The sequence below is a fragment of the Neopelma chrysocephalum genome, unplaced genomic scaffold (genome assembly GCF_003984885.1).
Source record: "Neopelma chrysocephalum unplaced genomic scaffold, ASM398488v2 Primary Assembly neopelma1_97517, whole genome shotgun sequence".
Lineage (NCBI taxonomy): Eukaryota > Metazoa > Chordata > Aves > Passeriformes > Pipridae > Neopelma > Neopelma chrysocephalum.
In genome coordinates this window covers 1669689-1692993 of record NW_020926159.1, presented here as the reverse complement: position 1 = coordinate 1692993, position 23305 = coordinate 1669689, and the positions used below count along the sequence as shown (strand labels likewise).

General features: G+C 38.0%; 1 protein-coding gene across 11 annotated transcripts in view; it reads left to right on the top strand.

Moving 5' to 3' along the window:
• SUPT3H (SPT3 homolog, SAGA and STAGA complex component) overlaps positions 1 to 23305 on the top strand; it is a 308865-nt gene that overhangs the window by 189342 nt on the left and 96218 nt on the right. For all 11 annotated transcript variants that reach the window (XR_003532413.1, XR_003532412.1, XR_003532411.1 and 8 more), the window contains 4 exons: positions 18889 to 18964; positions 21595 to 21707; positions 22380 to 22487; positions 22959 to 23147. Coding sequence is in view for 8 of the 11 variants with exons in the window: in XM_027672664.1 (XP_027528465.1) it covers positions 18889 to 18964; positions 21595 to 21707; positions 22380 to 22487; positions 22959 to 23147 (486 nt within the window). In the remaining 3 variants the exon portion in view is untranslated. The remainder of the gene's footprint in view (positions 1 to 18888; positions 18965 to 21594; positions 21708 to 22379; positions 22488 to 22958; positions 23148 to 23305) is intronic.

The following is a 23305-nucleotide window of genomic DNA, read 5'->3' as shown; positions in this document are numbered from 1 at the left end:
AACCTACTTTATGTAGCAAATCGCTAATCTTTGAAACTCCACTAAGCCTAATAGTTAAGTCCTTTCTGAATGAAGAAAAAATGACAACTGTTTATTTCTTAGGGTAAGATGTTAACCAGGTCTACACTGAGAACAGTTCTATAATCTCAAGCTTTCCAGAAAGAATTCATCACTTGAATAAAACCATTTTCAAGACTGTTTTGCACAGGATTCACAAAGCTCAAAAGGAAAATCCATGGAGTTGTAAGATGAATGAATGAATTACCCTTGACATTCCCAGTTCTGGTGTCATGCAAGGAAAAGATTTTCTATCTTCACTACTGTTAAGAGCAAGACTGAAACCTCAGCACAGAGACCCTTTTTTTGGCATAAATCTTCACAACCACCCCCTTCTCTCACTCCCACCTGCGAAGCTCTGTGGGACGGGAGCACCTTGGGTCAGCAGCCACTGTTTGACCAGGTTCCAGTGTGCACTCCTGAATTTCTCTTTCCTTCCATTTAAGGATTCATATCACAAAAAGTTTTGTGTGGAAGAAAATGCTATCTTGTAATCAATTCAGGCAATAGAGGAAGGTTCCCTATGGCATGAAATAGAAGGGGATTTGATGGAGTTCTGCTTCAACTGCTGCAGAAAAGAGGGGTCTGAGATGTAACAGGCAAGGTCGTGGATTTAGCAGATAGGTGAGAACAGTCACAAACCAATATTAAGGAAAGGATTTTTTCCTGCCTCATCCATAGGAGGCTGATGCATGCCCTCAACCTAAGGCAGTGTCAAACTCATTTATCTGTAGTTTCATTTATCTGCTATTTCTAGGCATGAAAGGTGTAGAAGAGAAGCCTCATTTTCCTCTCCTTACTCTCTACATCCACTGAGGGAACAACACTGCCCTTCTCAATATTAGACTCCAGCTGTGAACTACGCCCTAGTTTGAATCAGGCCCATGGGTTAGCCTTGCAAATACCTTCTACAAAATCACTAAGAATCCCTTTCTTTCACATTGGAATTTACCCTCTAATAGCAGACTGAGCAAGCTGTGTGTCATCAAAGCCTCTCCATCCAGTCTGCAGCATACAGACAATAGAGAGGAGCACTGGAAGTAGTTTTCAGGCTGCATTCCCGCTAAATATAGCCAAAATGAGCTCAGATCTATTGAATTGCACAATTTAATGAGGAAAAAAGTCTATTGAAGGTTATTGAATACAAAGAAGTTGCACTTGGTTAAAGAAGTGCTCGAGACACAAATCACTGGGTGCTGCATATTCAGGAAAATTATTGTAAGCTTGTCTTGAAATTACACTAATCATCACCCCTTACTGTTGGAACCTGGGCTAGTTGGAGATTTGTTCTGTCCCTCGTTGTGGATATTTGATCTTTGCTTTTCTCCTTTTGTTCTTGGTTTGGCATTTTGTTTTTCCTTTTTCCTTCTGACCACAGGACTAGCCAGACTGGTGCAGTTTTTCTCCTCAGAAGTAAAGAGGTCAGTTTACCAGCTCCTGGGCTATATTGCCTGTCATATATGATTGAATTCAGATAGGATTTTGTGATCCTGTGTCACAGGCACTTAAGCAAAAAATCGAGAATCCCTTGATTCAGTCAATATTCACCGTCTCTGTATTGTCATCTTCCTTTGAGTAAATTCCAGTCTAAAAGGCAGCATGCCACAAGATTTGATTACCTGTTTCCCATTTACTTGGGTCAAGTGTTGTCATTTTATGTTCTCATTTGCAAAACCACCAGAGGCCAAACCTTCCCACCTACATTCACACTCGAGTTCAGATGTCACAAGGAAAGCCAAAGGATCTGTCGCCTAAGGGGAAGGTCGTAAAGATAATCCAATACTAAGCACATTGCTTCCTATTGAATCAAGAGGTATATGAGAAATACCAGCATTTTTACTTTTAAAGCTCATTCTGATAGGACTACACTTGTCACCTGATAGACTATCCCTAAAATAGAATACTATGGCAATTTTTTTTATAGGGGGTATCATTTTAGTACTGGGAGTAAGAATAAGAACACAAGTACAATGATGAATACAAGGTATGCATGTTAATGTGATTTTACTTTATCAACCTGCCATATAAATTAACATGGAAGGAATTAAAGTAAGTGCAGGACATCTCATAACCACAGTAGTTGCTTCCCCTTGTGCTGCATTTTCTTGAAGCATAAACAAGGCAGGGGGTTGGAACAAGATGGCCTTTAAGGTCCCTTCCAACCCAAACCATTCTGTGAATCTGTGCTTCTCCTTATGCATTAAACTCAGACTTGATTAGCTGTTGGATCTTATAAACTAAATAAAAGCAGTAATTCATAGCATGGCAAATAAACACTGAGTCATGATCCAGAGCAGTCCAGTCTCTGGAAACTGGGCCTGTCATTCACAGGGACCTTTTTGATAGAATGGAAAAATGGGCTGACATGAAGGTCAGCAACAGTAAATGTGGGATGCTGTAACCCCATGCACCAGTACAGCTTGTGGGCCAGCCATGCACTGGGCTGTGTCAGCAAGAGGTCAATATCCCCTGCCAGCAGGTCAAGGGAAACAATGCTTCCCCGTTGTTTGGCACCTCTGAGACCACGTCTGGCATCTGTGTCCAATTTTGTGCTCCCAAATACAAGAAGGACTTTGAAACACTGAAGCAAGTCTGGCAGAGGGTCACCAAGAAATTTAGGGGGTGCTTGACAAATGAGGAAAGACTGGGAGGCAAGAGCTTGTTCAGCCTGAAAAAGAGGAGGCAAAAGGGAAAATTCATTGCTGTTTACAACTGACTGACGACAGGGTATGGAGGAGATGGAGCCAGACCTTGCTTCAAAGTGCATGGTGAAGGACAGAGTTTGAACTGATATGTAATAGGAGAAAAACAGTACTGATCAAAGATTGAAACTGGTTGGTCAGCGAGACTGCGGAAGTCTCCACCTTTGGAGATACTCCAAACTTGACTGGTCAGGGTGCTGAAACACTTCATCTATCTGGACCCTTTTTTAGCAAACTAGAGATCTCTGGAAAGATCCAAAAGCCTTTTCTGGTGTAAATTATTGTACCATCCTATGATTCCGCACTGAAGTTTCCCATTTCAGATATTAAAATGGCAGGTGGGGTGGAAATAGAAGAGCTTTTATAAAACACATAGATGATAAACCATCTCAAATTTCTAAAAACTGTTCAAAAATCTAGGTAGCGTATAATTGGACTTTTCAGCTTCTGCACTTTCTGTAATCTGTAACTGCTGGTATTTCCTGAAATAGACGTTTTATGTACATAAGGAACAGGATTTTCTGTCTTTCATTTTGTCTCAGCCGTTGTGGTTTATTTTATCTGTGATGTTGCTTGCTGTATTCTTCCGTAAGAATATGATCTGGCTGCTGTGCAAAATTGCACTGGGTGAGAGCTTCACATGTGCCACAGCGATGGGAGCAGGAGCACTAAGATTTAAGCATCTCAAGTGTCTGTTGAAATGGTGAAGTAATACAATTAAGCTCTACATGTTGCAAAATGGGAGATGAATCCTTACCCAATCCACTGGAAAAAGGACTTACAATGTTCATAACAGAGCAGCACAGGTGGTGTGCTGGCATAGCTTATTCCCTCTACACAAGGAGCATCTTTCCTTTTGGATGTTTAGCCTCTCAAGCTTTAAATTTTGTCTCCTCTATTGCTTTGTTTTGCTCTACCATCTTTGTTTAAAATTGAGGATACCTAGACAGGTACACACATTCATTAAATTAATCAGAAAAGGTTATTTTAATTTGGATAATCAGGAAAAACAGTAACAGTTCTCATTTTCAGATCGTTACCTTACATAAAGTCCTCATGGAGGTGTGCATGTAGAGTTTGTTCTTACAGATACTCATGGGATCAGCATTTGACTCTATTAATAATCTGAGATTTGCATTAAACTAACTTTAAAACATGAGAAAAACTAGACATTGCTGCTGCTTTGGCTTGAAAAAGTGAATCCACAGCTAGACCTAAATTTTCAAGGAAAACAAGACCGTAATACTGTCACTAGCAAAAATACCAATTTTGCACAGAGAATAAATTTAGAAAATAATTTATGTGAAGATCTTTATCAAGTAGGGAGCCATGGGATTCTTTTTGAGCAGAAAAAAAAAATATTTTCAGTTGACTGTTTGGGTTATGACTTCAGAGGTAGCTCTTTTAGCTTTTTTATGGAGGTAGTGGCTTTTAGAATTTCTGTGCCATAGTGGTGTCTATGCATCTGGTGTGCTAAAGGAGATTTCTTTAAAGGCAGTGGTAAGAAAGCAATGCAAAGTGGTCATACAAAAAAATACACTGATGCATATATTTTATTCTCACATAATTCTGTAACATCTTTTCCAGACTCTTCTTTTGAATGGCACATGTGAGGGGCAAAGACACTCCTTGGTAGGAGCGTTAAGTGCTGTTGAAACTTTGCCTCCGGAACTTTGGAAACAGTCATTAAATTTGGGTTTCCATCTGATCAAACGAAAGAAGGACGGGTAGGCTCTGTCAGAGGGCTGGATTTTATTTCCCAAGGCTAACAGCCATTTCCAGGACTTTGTCAGACCTACTGAGAGTTTTTTCTCCCATTGTCAGATGGTATTATTTAAAATCAGTTCATCCACTTGTGTGGGATCCATATCCTATATCATACAGCGACTCTGACAAGAAGATGCTTTTACTAGGAGTGTTATTCAAAGCACTGTTGATTTTCTCAGGCTGCAGACATCTGCAGAAAAAGCTTGTAGAACATACAGCATCTGGTATCGAGTCCTCGCTCCTTACACAGACCATATCAAACAGCTTGGAAACGGAACACGTTCCCTACATCCGCTTGGAAATCACTTTTTTAGTGTTTATTGTAGATGTATTAGCTGTCAGCTCATATCATCAGCTAATTATTTTATATCTGAAAATTGTAATAGCAGCCTCAGATGTACTAAAGTCAGACAGATTTCCAGCTACTAATCACACCCTTCTCAAAATGGGAGTTAACTCTTGGTGTGCCCCAAGGCTGGAGATCTGATTCCTGGTTCCAGTATTAGAGAAATGAGGTGAGGTGGCTGCTGTGTCTGCCAGCCTTGGTACCCTGAATTGTGTTCTAAAGAAAGAGACAAAAAATGCTGAAGAGACATTGGCATCTTTGAGAAATAGTATATTTGACTATAAAAGTGTCAGAAAAATTCAGAAATCTTGAGGAAGCCAAGATGCCACCAGTGAAGGATAATTTTTCTCCAGGATGTGTGATGGCATGAGGATCTACAGCAACTCCTAACAGTGCAGTCAAGTAATTGATGCCAGACTGTGACTGTCAGTGTTCCTGCACTGTGAGCACCTTTAATTCCAAATACACTTAACCTTCAAAGCTGTGCTTCAAAATCCTGTTAATAAAGACATTGCTCTTTGCATCCCAATGATATTAAATTGTTAAGTATAGTATTTTGACCTTTTTCCATTTTTCTATGAGTAGGGATATGTGATTTTTTAAATTTTTCTCTTTTTTCATAGATCTTTGATTCACCTTGGTACCCCTCTACTTCCCTAAAACCACCTAACCCTCCATTTCAGCCTGAACCTCCAGGAAAATCTAAATGGAATGTGAAAAATCCTTAGAGACATGAACAGGTTTTGACGTCTCCAAATTCCAAAATTAAGTAATTTTCATTTTCAGATTATATTTACAAAGCTTTCAGTGGCCAGCAATAAGAATATCAGTCTTAACTATGGCATATATTTAATGTTTTTATAACTAATTTTGAACAGCAATTAGAGATGTGGCTTCCTTTTCAGGAGGAACTCACGCAAAGTTCTTGAATTCAAGGGTTTCTACCTTTTAAAAATCAACTGTAGAATAAAACTAGAGCAAAAAAAAAGAGAATTCTTTCTATATGTTATTTGTTTTCCCCTTTCGGAAGTGAATAAATATTTTGCATGTTGGATTGAATTGTGCTGACTCCTTTGGAAGGGATTCTTTTCACTGTAAGCAATTTGAAGAATGTGCACAGGAAATAGTGTCCTGTTAAATTTATTTCCATAACCAACTGGATGAATGTTATGTTCAAAAGCCATTATTAATGCAGCATAAAAATTTGTGTGTCGGGCAGCCCAAATTAGGAAGAGTGAAAGTAAAATTTCCCAAACTGTCCCCTTTTGTTGATGTCTTACGGTCTCAATACTCTTTATATCCCTTTTAATTGCTGATTTGAAATAAAGAGTAGCTTCTTTCTTATGATGGGCCTCTGAGGAGCTGTGCTGATTTAGCAAATCTGAAAATCCCAGCAGCTAGTTTAGTAGTTCATAATTAAATTTACAAATCAGTTTACATTGAAATAAATTATTTTCAAGAGATTTTAAATCTACATATTTCTACAATGTACAGTTACATTGAAGTCTGGTGTTGTTGCTGTGAATTATTATGGAAATTTAAAAATGTTTCAAGATATTTTCTAATTATGCATATCTCTCCAAATGAGGTAAAATTAGGTGAAGCTTTTTCTTAAATCATATAATTATGGATAGAATAAATAAATAGAATAATAGAATAAATTGTAGAATCATAAATGAATGTTTTTAGATACTCTTAGCAAATCAGAATATCATACCTGAAATTTCCTAATAATTTATAATTCTGATACTCTGGTAAATGTGATTTTTGTGGGTATGTGCAGCTAATATGAATTTAGATTTACAAAAAGGAAGTCCAATATCTGTGTATTTAGACAGCACATCAAAATCCTTACTTTTCGACCTAAAATTATCATCCAGTATCCAGCTCAATTTATTAATTAATGCTACATTATTGAGTATAATTGAGAATTTCAGAAGTCTTTGGCATACAGCATTCAGGTACTTTCTGAGAGATATAAAAGTCTACCTTCACTGAATCAAGTCTTGTATCAAACTGATGGATTTTGAAAATAATTTTGTGTGTGTATCAAACAGGAGAATAGGGCTGTAGGATTTGGTTGAGACAGTGCTAACATTGCTTCATTATATCAGTACTTGTAAGGTTCAGATCTCAAGGGTTGTTTCTTTGGAAAGCTGCATATATTCATTATCAGTTTAAACCCTCAGGATAAGAACTGCCTTTGTCTTCGAAAAATAAATCAAGATTTCTCAGTGGAAGATGAAGACTCTTTTACCATGTTACAAGTGAAGGGAGTTCATAACAAAGGCTGTAGAAAGCTGAAATTTCAGCTGAAAGTATTACTTTCATGGCATGTCTTATACTAAAAAATTGTAAAATATTTCACAAAAATGTTACTTCTAATGTGTTGTTTTAAATTCTATATTACTTAAGCAAATATTGAAATATTATATTAGCTTTTCTGCATACTTTACATGAATATAATTCTACCTTTCTGCCAAGTACGTCAAAACCCAAATTCACTTTCATTTGCCAGGATAAATGTTTATTTTGTTTTCCCACATAATGTGCTCTTTAAAGTGTCACCAGGATACCAAATCTGATGGCTTTTTAATAGAGACACGGAGGGGGTTTTTTGCTTTCATTAGGAAACAGGATAAACTATCAGTAAAGTTTATGGTAATGAAGCCATGTACAGTAGATGCTCTTTGCTCTCCTTCCCCTCGGCATTAAAAAAAAAAGAAATTCTCATCAAAACTATTGTCATGGTACCTTATTTTTTTATGAATGCATGAAGGGTCTGTAGTAGGAAGGGGTTTTGGGGGAGGAGAGCAGGACACATAAGACAATTACTTCTGTTAAAGGTAACCTGTGATGGCTCGAGGAGGCTCCCCAAAACAGCTTTGTCGTTTGTTTTGCTGTGAAATGGGTGAGATTATTTAAGAAATAATTCATTGGAAGGTCACTGTGAACCAGCTGTGGTTTTACTACAACAGAACATCAGTGTATGCTTGTGTAGTTTTCCATAAGTCAGTGAGTTTCACTTTGAGCCTTGAAAGTCTCGAAGAATTCCTCCGATCTTAACCAAAATAACAAAATCTGTGTTCACAAATTTAAATTTTGAATTTTCTGCTTTTAAGTGATACATCAGTAACATATCATCTAAAAGTTTTAGTTATACTTCTGATACAAAATGAAATGTAATCGCTGTGAAAGTTTTATGCATTTCAAAAATATATTTTTTCAGTTTTCATTTTATTTTTTCGAGAGAAGGGAATGGGGATGTTTAATAACAGAACTCCTGTAGTGGCTTTGGATGGTGAGGATTGTTTTGAATTAATGACAGCATATGTTTCTTTGGTTTTATGTAAACACTTAATAATTTTGTGGTATATTTATCAATGGGCATGGTGTAAGGGAGTAACTAAATAGATTGTTCCAAATTAGTCAAATTAGCTGATGGTTTAAATTAGCTTAATTCCAAACCCCAGAATCTTCATGTTTTCCTTTTCCTCTCTAGCATTAGAAAGAAAAAAGAGAAAGTGGGGGCGGGGGGTGGGAAAGAAGCATTTGCCAATTAAAACAAATTGCCTTTGGGAAAATGATCTTTTTATGGTTCTATTTCTCATGTATATAGTGGAGATAATGCTCACAAGTCTACTATGAAGACAAGTTTGCTTGTATTTAAAGAAATTAAGAAACAATAATGAATAGCAGCATAGAAATGTTTGCATAGTTAAATAAATAACAATATTAAACATGATCATTAACTTTTGACAAAGGCAATATTCACACTAGGCCAAGTTCTGTTCTCAATGTCATGAATGGAGTCCCAATTAAAATCAAAAATAGCATAATGCTTTTGTTCAAAGCCTTTCAATTCAGACAGAGATTTTTAGGGTCTCCTTTCTGTACTCTTCATACCTGGCACATTGAGAGGTTAAGGAGGTCTGGGCTGTTCAAAAGGCAGCCAATTTCAGCTCGTGGAGTTGAGACACATCTCTCCTACCAATTGCTTTGAGAAATCACAGAATCACAGAATAGTTTGGGTTGGAAGGGACCTTAAAGATCTTTGAGTTCCCCCCCCCCTGCCATGGGCAGGGACACCTTTCTCTTGCTCCCAGCCCAGTCCAACCTGGCCTTGAACACTTTCAGGGCTGAGACATCCACAGCTTCTCTGGACAACCTGTTCCAGTGCCTCATCACCCACACAGTAAAGAATTTATTCCTAATATCCCATATAACCCTACCCCCTTTTAGTTTAGAACCATTCCTCCCTTGTCCTGTTACTCCTGGCCCTTGTCCAAAGTCCCTCTCCAGTTCTCTTGGAGCCCCTTTAGAACTGGAAGGGGCTCTTAGGTATCCTTGGAACCTTCTCTTCTCCAGGCTGAACACCCCCAGCTCTCCCAGTCTGTCTCCAGAGCAGAGATGCTCCAGCCATCTCTGAGCATCTTCATGGCCTCCTCTGGAACTGCTCTAACAGGTCCACATCCTTCTTATATTGGGAACATGCAGATTATATGCAATTCGTAGGGATCACTGTTTTTCTAAGGGAAGCATTGCCTCTTTAACTCAGGGTATGACTCACTTATTCCCTGAATTTCATGATGTGATTTTTATCTGGAGTTCTATGTCTTGCAATTATCAAATTAGAAAGGCTTTTCCAAAAGACTAAAGCTCTAACCACAGAATTAGATTCAGTGGTGTAAATACCACAAGTAGAGAAATGTCTATATGCTTCTGGGGTTAAGGAAGCAATACATTTTTGAATACCACTCTATTGTTCTCTGGTTACAGTGGACTCCTAACAGACAAAATAAATTCATCTAACCGTGTGTTCTCAAGTCACATGCCAAGACAGAACATCTATGTACACTTAATAGCATGTATTTTTATTTTAACTAATTATTTTTAATGTTTTCATTTAAGACATTCATGAATACACTTACACAAATTCATCATAAAAGTTGACAGATTTGGATTTGTCATGGAAAATGCCTGAGCTAAAATGTTTTACTCATTTTTGCAGTAAATAAGTTATGTGAATTAATGAATGAGTGGCCTTCCTTTTAAAAAACAGATTAGTGCCTTTTGCTGGTTGCATCCCATAGAGCATCTGTGTCCCATTTTCAGAGCCCATTTTTCTGCTTTCCTTTGACAAGAGAATGATAACCATCTATTCTAGGTGTAACCTAAAGTTAGGAGTGTTCATAGGGTGCAATCCTACAGCTATTATGTTAATGGACGCTCTGCTGGGGAGACTATAAAGCCAGTTTCATCTATAATTTGTAAGACCAAATTCAGATTTATGAACTGGATTGATCTAAATGCACACTAAATTACTTGTACATAAAGCAAAAATTTTGTGTCTTGAATTTTTTATTTGTGCATGTATGTTCTGCCATTATTTTGAAAGTTGTTTTTTAAAAAGAAATGAAATCAAGAAATAGCATAACTGAAAAAAAACAACCCCCATTTTTAATTATAAACCCTTTTCATTCTGCTCTGATTAAAATAACATAAAAAGCATCACTTGCCAAGGATACCTGCATGGATATGCCTGTAGGATTGTATTGCTTGTGAATCTCCTGCACAGAATGGTAATTTCTTCTGAAGGATGTTGATATCCCAAAGAATGACAGATACTGTGAGAATTGGCTGTTCTACTGGGAATGAATATAAGACAAGTCTGTTTTATTAAGGGGAAGGGAAAAGACAGAATTATAATGATTAAAAATAAGATAACGGGATTCAAATGAGTATATATTGTTCATATGGTCTGAAACTTACTCAGGTTTCTGTCAGTCAAAGTTTTCCTTAATCTTGTTATGATCCTCCTTTTATAGTGAAGCTTCAGGAGGGCATTTCAGTGCCAGTCAGCAGACCTGCTCCACAGAGTTGTACTGTGATACAATGAATTTCATCACAGTTATTGCTTACTAGTGTGTACCTTAGGTTCACTTTCCTTTCCTTCCTTTTCAACATAAAGCATGTAAGAACAATTCTTTTGAGGACTTCCTCCTCCTTCATTTCTCGTTTAACAGTAGCCAAACTCTCAAATGTCATTTTACGTTGATGATGGCTGTTAACGGGGCAGAGTTTTGCCATGTCATTTTTTTCTAAAGTAGGTTTATTCTCTTACTTGCATTTCTCAGTTAAAGCCAGTGAATGAGGAGCTGGTCTCCAGCTGTTCCCAAATTTACCTGCAGCTCAGTTAAACAAACTTTACTGGGTGTATTTCTTAAAAAGTTGTGGCTATAAAGTGAGTAATTCTGGACATATTGTAGCTGGGTGAATGGATAGAATATGTCTGGGCATTGAGTTTCACTGAAGCTGGTTATGTCTAGGATTGATTGCCTGGTTAACTTCGAGTGGAAATAACCCCCTTCACCTCATGCCATTCCATTTGGATCAGTAGGAGCAGGACTGGATCCTCCAACCCTGTTCCACACCCAGGATGGTGAGGAAGCCTTGGAGCAAAAGCCACTTCATGAATTTCTGGACACAAGTCCAAACAGCATGTCAACTAAAACAAATATTTAAAAAATAGAGTGCAATGGCTGGTTTTGACTGCCACTAAGACAAAAAAAATAAAATTAGTTATGCAAATGGGTCTGCTTTGCTCTCTGTATCTCCAGACCTTGCAGTGATGAGTGTTTCAATGACTGGAGGGTTTACTGGTGAGATGCTAAAGCTGTTTATATAAACCTCATTTATGAATGGATACAGAGTCAGGATAAATTTTCAGAGGAATGTTATCCAGAAGATATAAAGATATCCTAATATTAACGTGGTATGTCAAGTTTTTGATGTACAGCCAGATGGAAACCACAGTAAAGTGCTACAATGTCCTCAACCAGAAAAGTGAGGGAAGTCAGTAGTCTTGATTTATTAATATATCAATATATCCCCCATAACTTTTTTTATTTAGTAACATAGTTTATCCAAAATTATTTTATGTTTTTTGGAAAGCACTGGTAGAAGATAGCAATAAATTTAACATGTAGTTTTACAGAATTCACTATGATACTTATTATAGAAGAAAAAAATATTTTCCTGTAGAAATCAAAGGTATTCCATGAAATGGAAATGTTTCGTTTCCAGGTTCCAACTCCACGTTTCAGACTAGCAGTAATAAATTTGGACAAGGAATTTGGCTATGATATGGAACTGTTTCAAATAAATTCACTATGTGTAGATTTTGCATATGTTTAAGGGCAAAGTATTACAAGGGCAACAAGTCCCTATCAGGAGGTCGGTTTTATTTATTCCTTAAGCAATGAGATCATGACTGCTGGGAATTAATCCATTCATTTTGTTATTGTCTGTGCAATTTCATTTGCTTTCTTTCTTCATAATTCCCTTGAAATTTTTACATAATCTTAAATAGTCTTGCCAGCTCCCTTCCCCCTCCTTATCTGCACATACTTTGTTAGATTACATGTTTCATAGTTTGAGGGAGATGAATGGAGTTAACACACAGCCGGGTACAAAGCCGCCTTTGTTTGGACCTGCACTGCTTTGAGCTCAGAGCAGGGACCGAATTTACTGAGTCATCCTTTAGTCTTGGCTTTTGCTTGGCCCTGAAATGGAAGTTGTCCTCTTGGTGATGTTGTTCTTCACTCCTCACTCAATAGAGTAGGATTCATCCTGCTTTTCTGAGGATGTCTGTGCCATGGATTTGCAGACCTAAGCTGGTGTCCCGAGGGCTCCGTTGGTGATATCCACAGTTGGTGAACTTCAGACAAATTCACAGATGTCATTCATCTGACATTTTAAACAGTGAGTTTAAGATGAAGCTGCTCACTGAAAGTGTGCAATACCTTTTTTACTATAAAACGACTTTGGATGACTAATTAGGATACTGTAGATGTCTTCAGTTCTTCAAGTGAATCCCATCTTTTGTCCCTGGACAGAGAATCACCAATTTTCTATAATGAAGAATTATAATTTTATTTTAAAATTATATTTTAACTAATATTTAATATTTGTATTCATACACAGGGTTTTTTCCTTGTTATTTATGGTTGTATATCCTTAAAATCTCTGTAACAATTAGGATTTTTAAGGTTCTTAAGGTCTTAAACTCTGTTTATTGCAGGGAATAAGGTTAAAAATATTGTAGAGAAAAAAGCAAAACTATTTTTACTGTGAACATACATTAAAATTGAGATCACCTTGGTCTGCCAGAAAAAGACCTCATCTTTTCTTCTAATATTGGGCACTTTGCACTAAACACATGAGCTCTCAAAACCACTATTATGTCAAAATCCTCAAGTTTGCTATGCGGACTTGTTCAGCTTAATGGTTGCTACAGAATGTATGGTATGTTCTATAAGAGGTGGGTAAAAAAATTCCCTGTATGTGTGTACTTTCTAGCCAAATCAAGTATTACATTACAAAAGCTATTGATCTTTCCCCAAGTGGCATTTTTATTTTCTGTATAAAACTCTGAGTAAGCTAGAACTTTGAAAATGCTTACTCTGAAACTCCTTTTTTTCCTTTGCTTATCAGTTCAAGTGATTCTCAGAAGAGTAAATACCTTTTTCCTTTATGTAACAAAAGTCTTCAGATAGTGATAATCTCAGATAATGTCAAGATACAGAACATTAAAGTGTATTTTCAGCATGTTTTGTAAACACCTCAATACTGAGCTACCTTTTACTTTATTTCTCAGATTATTTTTTTTTCATCTAGGTAATTTTTCACAGAAAAACTCAATGGTTTGGTTTGGAAGGAACCTGAAAAGACCACCTCTTTCCAACCCCCTGCCATGGGAGGGACACCTTCCAGTAGACCAGGTTGCTCCAAGTCCCATCCAACCTGGCCTTGAACACTTCCAGGGATGGGACATCCACAGCTTCTCTCTCTGGACAACCTGTGCCAGGGCCTCACCACCCTCACAGGAAAGAAGTTCTTCCTCATATCCCATCTAACCCTGCCCTCTGTCAGTTTGAAACCGTTCCCCCTTGTCCTGTGACTCCAGGTCCTTGTCCCAAGTCCCTCTCCAGCTCTCTTGGAGCCCCTTTAGGCACTGAAAGGGGCTCTAAGGTCTCTCTGGATCCTTCTCTTCTCCAGGTGAACACCCCCAGCTCTCCCAGCCTGTCTCCAGAGCAAAGGGGGCTCCAGCCCTCGGAGCATCTCCGTGGCCCTACAACCACCCTACAGTTTGGGCCTCCATCACCCTGCTGTTTTTGTCCTCCAGAGCTGTCAGGTACAGCACACAGTGCCCTGTTATTCTCTAGTCTAAATAAAAAATAAATTATTTAACATACTATTTTGGTAATATCAGCCATTGCAGGGCAGCTTTGCTCTTCCCTGGCATAGCCACCTGGCTCCTTGGAAGCCATGATAGGCACACAATGAGAGGTCTTGAGCAAAGGGAATCAGGAAATCACGCCACAAGATGAATATGTGAGTGGTTTGGGAAGCCAGAGCCTTCATCCTTAACATTGTTGCCAAACACAGGGGTGTCCAGCCATGCCTCCAATGTTTCTCAAATGTTCCAGCTTAGCAGCTCCTCGGCACATTTCCTCCAAACACGGAGTAGTCGGTAAGCAAGTTAACGTTTGGCCTCTTGCCTTCCCCCCACACAAAGAGCTTTGTATGTCAAGTGTGAAAGCTTTAAAATGGAATAAAAAATAAGATTATTTTTCATCCTGGATGGGAGGCGACAACATGCAACTCTTTACCTTTTCTTTCCTTTCCCTTTTTGGTTTTTTTATGCTGAAAGAAAGATATAATGCAACACATTTTTGGAAGACTAAGCAGACGTTAACTGTGCCAGGTCCTATCTACTGCATCCTTCAGCATGTTCCAAGGAAAGCAGGCAAAGTATTTTAACTCTGCTATACACCACATAAGTCAGCTTCTTAACTGCTTAGAGTGACTGGTACTACTAGAGAGGGAGTAAAAACTATCTATTTTTAATTCTTTTGATAAACCAGCTGAGCAGTGTCATTGCTGTAACTTACTGTGTCTGCTTTCCAGCTGAGATTGCTTCAAGGTGGTGTATCATTAGGAGTTTCACTGTTTCTTCATGTAGGAAAGATTCCCAGCAAACTGGCTTTTATACTGATGAAAGAGGACTTCAGTCCTGTTGGAGTGACTTGCTACTCCTTCCAGCAACAGAATTTGGAAAATTTCACTTGCATAAAATTGAAGTTGTTTCTCGGTTAGAACATCCTGTATCATTTCTTGTTTTCAAGAAAAAATAGTTGAAAAAAAAACCCCAAAGACTGTGAAAAGAAGAATGAGTGAGTATTCTTTAGACTTAAAAGAAAACATTACTTACAGATAAAGCTATTTTAACTTAAAATTTCTGTGACTTTCCCAACACTGAATGCCATTTTCTTTAAACTCCTTTGGCCTGGAGTCATTCTGTGTTCACAGTGATGTGCTCACTCTTTCTCTTTCTTCTCCCTTTTTATTTCGTGTTATTGATTTTGAGTTTATAAAATATACCTCAGAAATGCAAAGACAAGGGAACATTACATTTTTTCAAAGCAGGGATGGTGTAAGAGAAAAAGTACCGTTTGTGATCTTGAGATGTGAAGAGGAAAGATGATCTGCTGTTGTCTTTTGCTTGGGTGTTTCCTCAAAGATGATACAATAGTGCTATCCCTCTGCTCGTTTCTCCTGCATTAGCTGGTTATTTATAGACTATTCCAACGCTGGTAAGACTGATGGAATGGCTCTCCTTATCCCTTGAACTGTAAGGTTCCATGCCAGGGTGTGATGGGGTTTTTTTTGTCAAAGTGCATTAGGAAGAAAACAGAGTCCAGTCATTTATGACAACCACTGTTTTCTTTGGTGGTGGTTTAGAGCATCGCATGAGAATCCACCTTGAAGAAAGAATTACTTTAAAGACAGAATTGAAGGCACAGTTTTATTTCACATATGTGTAGGTAATTTTACTAAATTAAAAATATTCGTACACAGAGACAGTAATTGTAAGTATTTATTTAGTATTTAAGAACAGCATTAAGTCCAGTGTTTAGACAACTACTGTAGACAATTTGTAATGAGAAATTTAGCCTTTATTGGAAAAATACCTCAGCAGCACCTTTCTTTTAATAAAACTTTGAGTTTTTTCACTTATAAAGAAACTTGTAATACTTTTAATGAAACTTGTGGCTTTTGACAGTATGGATTTTCAGAGCTTTGTAGTCTATTTGCTGAGAGTAGCCATTGCTAAATCATTTAATTTAAACATAACTGCTCTTGGGATGAATCTGGTTTTGCAGTTCCCGTATTACCTTATGGAATGTCAGTAAAAGTTAAAGTATCCATGTCAAATTTCTACATGCCTTTTTCTTTGTCATGTCATTTTGTTTTTCCATGCCTTCCTTGTTTTTGCAAGGGGTTTTAAATCCCTGGGACTGCTGATTGTGAAGGCTTGACATATAGGTGGCAACAGAAAAAAAGGGGATACCCCAGTACTGATACTGGGGCCCATAGTGTTCAATAACTTCGTCAACAGTGTGGACCAAAATGTGGCCCAAAAGGCAGAATACACATTCTGTAGATCTGTTGATGGTTCTTAATTAAGAGCAGCTGGCACACTGCTTGATGGAGCTTCAGGCCACACAGGTCCTGAAAACTCTCAGAGTTGAACCAACAGAACCTCACTGAGTTTCTGGATCTGGGACAGGGTAACCCTGTACATCAGTACATGATGGATGCCATAAAATCTCTGTCCTTGGTGATGTTTGAGACTTTCCTAGAGAAAGCCATAGCTGAATTCCAGTGGTTTGGGCAAGAGTCCTCGTTTAAGCTGGGAGGTTGGACTAGAGACTTCTAGAGGGAGGGTTGTCAAAGAGAAGCTCAGTCTGTTTGATGAGCCACTTCAGGTTAAATTATTTCCTTATTATCTGGTAGTACCCAAATAGTAATTTCTGACTGCCAAAGAGACAAATGATTACAGAATTTAAACCACATTGCATAAAAAAATCAGCTTTTTTAATTATTTGAAGATGTTATCTCTTACTATGTTAAAAACTAAAACCCAAATTAGATACATTTCTAAAGCATACAGTAAAATTACACAAGGAATCTAAGACTGCCATTTCTAGGATGAATTTTGTGAGAAGTGTCCTGTGCTATGCAGAAATTCAGATTAGATGATTTTGGTGATGCCTTCTATTTTCAGAAGTTTGGCTGAATTAATTCAGAGGCAAAATTGAGCTCTGTAATGGGTTGAAGTTTTGCAGCATGCATTGTGAAAATTATTTTTAAAGGATACAAACTCAGTCTAGACTTCCTTAATGTCTTGATGGAATGGATTAACTGAACATTTTTAGTAACTTGAAATGGCAGCTCCAGAAAATGTAGTCAAAGATGCCAGAAGTGTGCATAGAACTGGAAAATGCCTAAGTAGAACAGTTTCTATCCTGCTGACTAAAAGTCCAAATACAGTGGAAATGATTGACTGGATAGAGAAAAGAAGAAAAGAAGGACTATCCAGGTGTGTTCCTGGTCAGTTTGTAGTTTAGTTTACAGCTAAATTGAATATGTTGACTGTCAACCTGACCTCGTAAGTGATAGATTGGACTGTCATAGAAGAGTGACCTAAAAGGCAGAAAACAGAGGAGAAAACTGTGTATTTGAAGTACTAATTTTATTTTCTTTTGGAGAATTGCTTAGGCCAAATACAGCTTATATAGACAACATATGTCTCCAAATCGACTTACTGGTATCACTTTGGTTTTCCATTAAATCAGATTAAAGAACTCTGCGATTTTGATTTCATCAAATGTGAAAGTGCACAGGGAGTCAGAGCAAAATCTCTGTTGTGTGTGCATGTGGATTTTCCCTATTGTTTTTTGTCCTTGGTGTGGACACACCTGTGCTTTACCTACTTTATGGATGGTTTCTTGAGCTGTACAAGTACAGCTTTGGTGCCATCAGCCACTCCTGATCCCACTTTGTATCCATAGTGACAGCTCTGTTCTTACCAGGTGTGATGATTTAGTCACTGAGTTATAGTTTCAAAGACAGTTGCATTCATTTTCTTGTTGTACAAGACAATCTACTTGATTGAGAGATTGGAGTAAGTTGTCTGCTTCTGACAAGGATAATCATTCCTTTTAATCTGACTACTGCTTCCTGCCTCTCATAATGGGAAGGATTTAATCTCTTGTGGAGACTAGATGCTTACCTTGTGAAAATCACCCCCTGCTCTGTTGAAGTAAACAGAGCTCAAGCACATGTTCAAACCTGACCACAAACTTCAGTGCTGCTTCAACCATAATTCAATTATGGCATCATGTATATGTGTGTGTAATGTTTATGGTTTCATACCTTGTCTCTTTTGAGATACACTCTTTTGGTTGTCATTGGACTCCATGTGAAATACATTCTTAAATGCAATAGTGAACATTTTAAGGTGTTTTTCTTGAACGAGCTCTAATTCAGTCTAATTTCCTTCCTTTTTCTGAGGTGTTCAGAAGTATAAAAACTCAAGCATTGATTAACAGTCAAAAAAAATAGAAACAGATACATTTACCACTTATTTATTACTGTGTATTGAGAGTGGGAAGGGGCACTTCAATGCTCTTCTCCATCTGGCACATCCTCAATGTGATGGAATTTATTCATTTCCCAATTTAAATGCACATGGGTTCAGTTCTGCAGAGTGCAGAACGTGTTGGCCTCGATCCAGGAGAGCGTTGTATTTGTCTGGTCACCTGTAAGCACGTGGGCAGAGGGCTCATGTGCTTCAGTTTAAACGTGCCCCTCAGTCAGGGCAGGCTGCTCAGCACCTCTCCCGCCTCAGCCCTCATCCCTGAGGGTGAGCCGTGTGCAGGCAGGTTTGTAAAATAGGAATTGACACCCTCCTCTGGGAAATTTAACTCACAAGACTAATAACCCATCTGTGGTTTATATTTCTTCATCTTGACTTGTTCAATGCATGTTTAATTTGGGAGGGTTGCTTCAAGGTTGTGGCGAGGGCGCTTTGGCGCTATAATTTCTGTTGTGGAATGCAGTTCTTGTTGGAATAAGGTACATCATGTACTTTTACTCTTTTGTCAGAGAGCAGAAAGACAAACACGAGCCATGGACTCAGTCCAGTACGCAGAATTCTGTGAAAGTCGGCAATTGAGTTTTTGTAAGTATTATAATGGCTGCACTGTATGGAGATGTTTGATTATTATTTCATGTAATAGAGAGCACACCAGAACCTCATGTTTTTTAAAAGCACTTTTGTTTCATCCTCAATAATAAAACTTTAAATTCTTTCTCTGCGTAACTCCTGGGAACAGTTAATTTAGCAATTTCGGGCTGTATCGGGCAGAGTATTTTATTTGAATATTTACCAAGCTTTCCATGTGCTCAAATACTGTGCTGGTGAGGACCATAGAACTGGTAAGGAGTTAATGGATTAAAACCACCACTTGCCTGAAGTTGTCATGGTGGTGTCAAAGTTGGCATATAGGAAGTTTCATGGTTGCAGGTTTTTCGGAATGCATCTAAAATTAGAGAAGAGCAGCAAGTTCTGCTTTTATTTCCCGATCCGCAGAGACACAAAGAACTTACTAAAGAGACTTTTCTATTTTAAGCTGTAAGCTCCTGCTGTGGAATTTGTTCAACATTAGCCAAGTTCATCAGTATACGCCATTCCAACACTAATAACATGATGACAGAATTAGGGCTTTTCTAGCACTGAAAACCAACTTACTAGAAGTACTTGTGGGCCATGACTATAATGAGCTGTAAATTAATGGGCTTGATCATGTAGCAAAACATCATTACAGAAGCGGTTAAGTGATGACTAAGGTTTTAGGTCAAATGTCAGAGAAAGGGAGGCGAAGGAGCCAGTAAAAATCATGACAAAACAGCACATGATCCTACAACACAGACTTGAACACAATGGTGTCTTTAAAGGAGAGACCTTATCTTGTTCTTCCTTTTAAATTCAAAGAAAGAGTGACTCATTTATGGCCAAAAAATGACACATTTGAGATACTGTTCTGCATCAGCAAATGTCAGCAAACGTAGGAAAACATGTTTTGCAAGCATTTCTTTTCTTAATTCAATATGTTTTTTATGTTTAGTTATAATTTGGCATCACACATCTGTGAGCCATTAGATAAATGATACTTCAGATTAGGGCGACTTTAGGAAATGAGAGGTTTGTGATAAAGTAATTTTGAAAACCCAAAAATTGCCATCTGGACACAGAACAAATAGAAATCTTAAATTTGAGAAATAAAATTGAATGTTGCTGACCAGGGGATTGTGATCTATAAAAATATCTCAGTGCTATTTTCACAATGTTTTTAAATGACCATATCTATAAGGTTCTTTTTCACTGACATTTAATGTCATTAAAGAATATGAGAATTACAGTGGTTAGAAGATAGTTGCAAGAGCAACTCAGGCACAAATTCAATTGCATAACATGAGCTCAATTAGATAGAACGTAATAAGTGCCATGCAGAACATTTGTTCAAAACTAACATAAAAGCTATATTTTAACTTCTTTTCTTGTAGTTTAGTAAAAATTGAATGTAGTACTATGTTTAAAGAAGAAAACCCTTTTTACTGTAATATAAACCCATAAAAACTGTGTCGTAAGAGAATAAACCTGGAAGGGACTTCAAGAAACCTATTCTAAAAATATGTATTAATAAACACAGCTCCAGATATTTCTGTGCACTTTTAAAGACAGGCAAAAGAAAACGTCCATCAAAGGATCAAGTACTACTGATCTACAAATTTTAATTGTAGGGAGAATTTTGTGGTTCTTCTGTCACCTTCACACTTCTCATATTTCTTTCATTTTTTTTCCTTTCCTTAGTGACCCCATGTAGCCTTCTCATTCCCTCCTAAATAAAAATGAGCATTATTTGCACCTGTTTTCTGTTTAACACCTGACACGGGTAGCTTTTTAGTCCTGGTTGAAAGCAGGTTGAAAAAGCTGTTTCAGATGGTTCTTCACGTTGTAATCACTTCATTTTGGTTGCCCTGTCTCACAAACAGCCCTCATTAAGACCTCTGTCTTAACAGCTCTTTCTGTCCTGAGATTTCTGTGATCATCTTGTCCACCACTGACCTAAGTAAGATCATCCTTTTTTTTCTCCCACAATGTTTCTCTGTTCCGTATTTTTCTCTGCCCTTTCTCCAAAGTGATCTCATCCATTACCAGCGTGAAGTTCTCGTGTGGATGTTGATCATTTGCAGATCTACATCTATCCTTATTTCTTTTTAACCAAAGCACATTTAAAAAACACTCATCTACAAATCATTTTGGCTCCCCTGTCAGCACCTAACCCCTGTATGGTTAACACCAGGACTGCTGAATTCTTCTGTCCTTCTTCATTTGTCTTTGCTATGGTTAATAAAATTATATCAATTTTATCTGGGCTCATATTTGTATTGATTTCTTTCAGTGCTTTCCCTAATTCATCGTTATTTCTTTTACAATACTTTCCAAATCAGGTTTGTCCTGTCTACACTCCTCTGAGGTTGACCCTTCATTGTTTTAAATCTTCTGTATGATTGATTACCTTGTGCTTTTTTTCTCTTTACTCCATGTGCTTATGGGTCTCCAGATTGTTGTGTATGAAATAATAGTTTTTACCCACAGGTTCCGCTTTGGTAATTCCTTCCTTGATCAATCAAATCACACTCACACCACTTGTTCCACATTTTCAGTATTTCTGTTACCCAAAAATTGATTATTTTGACCTACCTGTTGTTAACTTTTCCTTTTCCCCCTGTGGTTTTAAATGACAGCAAAGAAAGCATCCAAATTTCGTGACTGGTTGGACTGTAGCAGTATGGAAATAAAGCCAAATGCAGTTGCAATGGAGATTTTGGCATATTTAGCATACGAGACTGTGGCCCAGGTAAGGGACTCTGCTGCTTGAATCTAATTAAAATGAATTAATTACTCTTGGATGTACTTCAGCCTCAGTGACAGGGTTGTGAGCCCCTTCAGAAGTGCAGTCACTGCTTCAGCTAACCAAGCTAACTGGATTCATGGAATCAAAGAATGTTTTGGGTTGGAAGGAACCTTCAAGCTCATCTAGTTCCAACCTCCTGCCAAGGGCAGGGACACCTTCCATTAGACCAGCTTAGAAATCCTGTCTGTCCTGGATGACAGATGTGGACTATACTGTACTCACCCCTCTGATACACAAATAGAAATGTTTTATAATGGCTACAGAGGAGAGTGGAGTCCAGCATGAACTTTATTCAAGTCCAAACTGAAACCACATACTTTGCTATGTGACCTTTGGCAGTGTGCTGAGGCTCATTCAACCCCATTGCACAATTGGATTATAAAGAAGGATTTCCTGGAAAACAAAATGTTACCTTAGTGCCAAGCCGAGCCCTCTTGGGTAGATAGATTGCTCCATATATTTACAGAAGTGGAAAAGAAAGGTTCCTTAGGCTGAAATATCTGTGAATAATTTTGTTTTCAGCTGAGAAACACTAAGAATATTCTGCCTCAACCCACAGCCCCTCACTCATTGTTGCAATGGCATTTGTAACCCCCCTCTGTTTTGCCTCTCCAGCTGGTGGACTTGGCCCTTTTGGTTAAACAGGACATGGCTCCCAAAGCTGGTGACCCATTCAGTCATGCCATATCTGCCACCTTCATACAGTACCACAATTCTACTGAGGTAAAACTTGCTTTTGCACTTACTAATGCTTTTTATGTTTTCCTTCACATGTATTTTCTTCCGAAGTAGACGTTATTGATTCTGGTATTGATACAAACTTTCTGTTGTGGAGTTTATGAGCTTTGAAGTTATGGATTTAGATGGAAAGACATTGAATTATAGTTCTGAATGTTAAATTCTTAGCAGAGGCTTTATAATTAAATGCAAATCCTCTTTTCTTGGGTGGAAATTCCTTCTCTCAGCATTCAAGGCTCTCTCTATTGCAGATTTGGAGATTGAAGTTTTCCAAATTGGCAAGTGCACCACGTGCTGTATTGCATTGCTATCATACAGATATTCTAATTACTTCTGGAATGAGCAACCCAAATTTGGTATTACATCTCTTCTAAGAGGAAATCTAAGAAGGCAATAATTGGGATGGGTTTTTTTGTGATTTGATTATATAATGGCTTTGACATCTTGCTTTTATAGCCACATCTCTTAGGGCAATCTACCAGTGTGAAGACCAGTCTTGACTCCCCTGAAAACACACCACCTCCTACACCCACCCCCCCAGCATCAGCAGGACAGCAACACCTTGGGAAAACCCCATCAGGAGCCTTGGGGAATGGTGGAATTGGACAGGACTCTACCAAATCCAAACAAAGAAAAAGAAAAAAGGTATTTGGTGCACAAGCCTGGGATTAAAAAAAAAAAAAAAGAGGAAAAAGAAACCAAAACATCTTCAGGAAATCAGTACAGAATCAAATAATGGTTTGGGTTGGAAGGGACCTTAAAGACCATCTCATCCCAACTCCCCTGCCAGGGACACCTTCCAT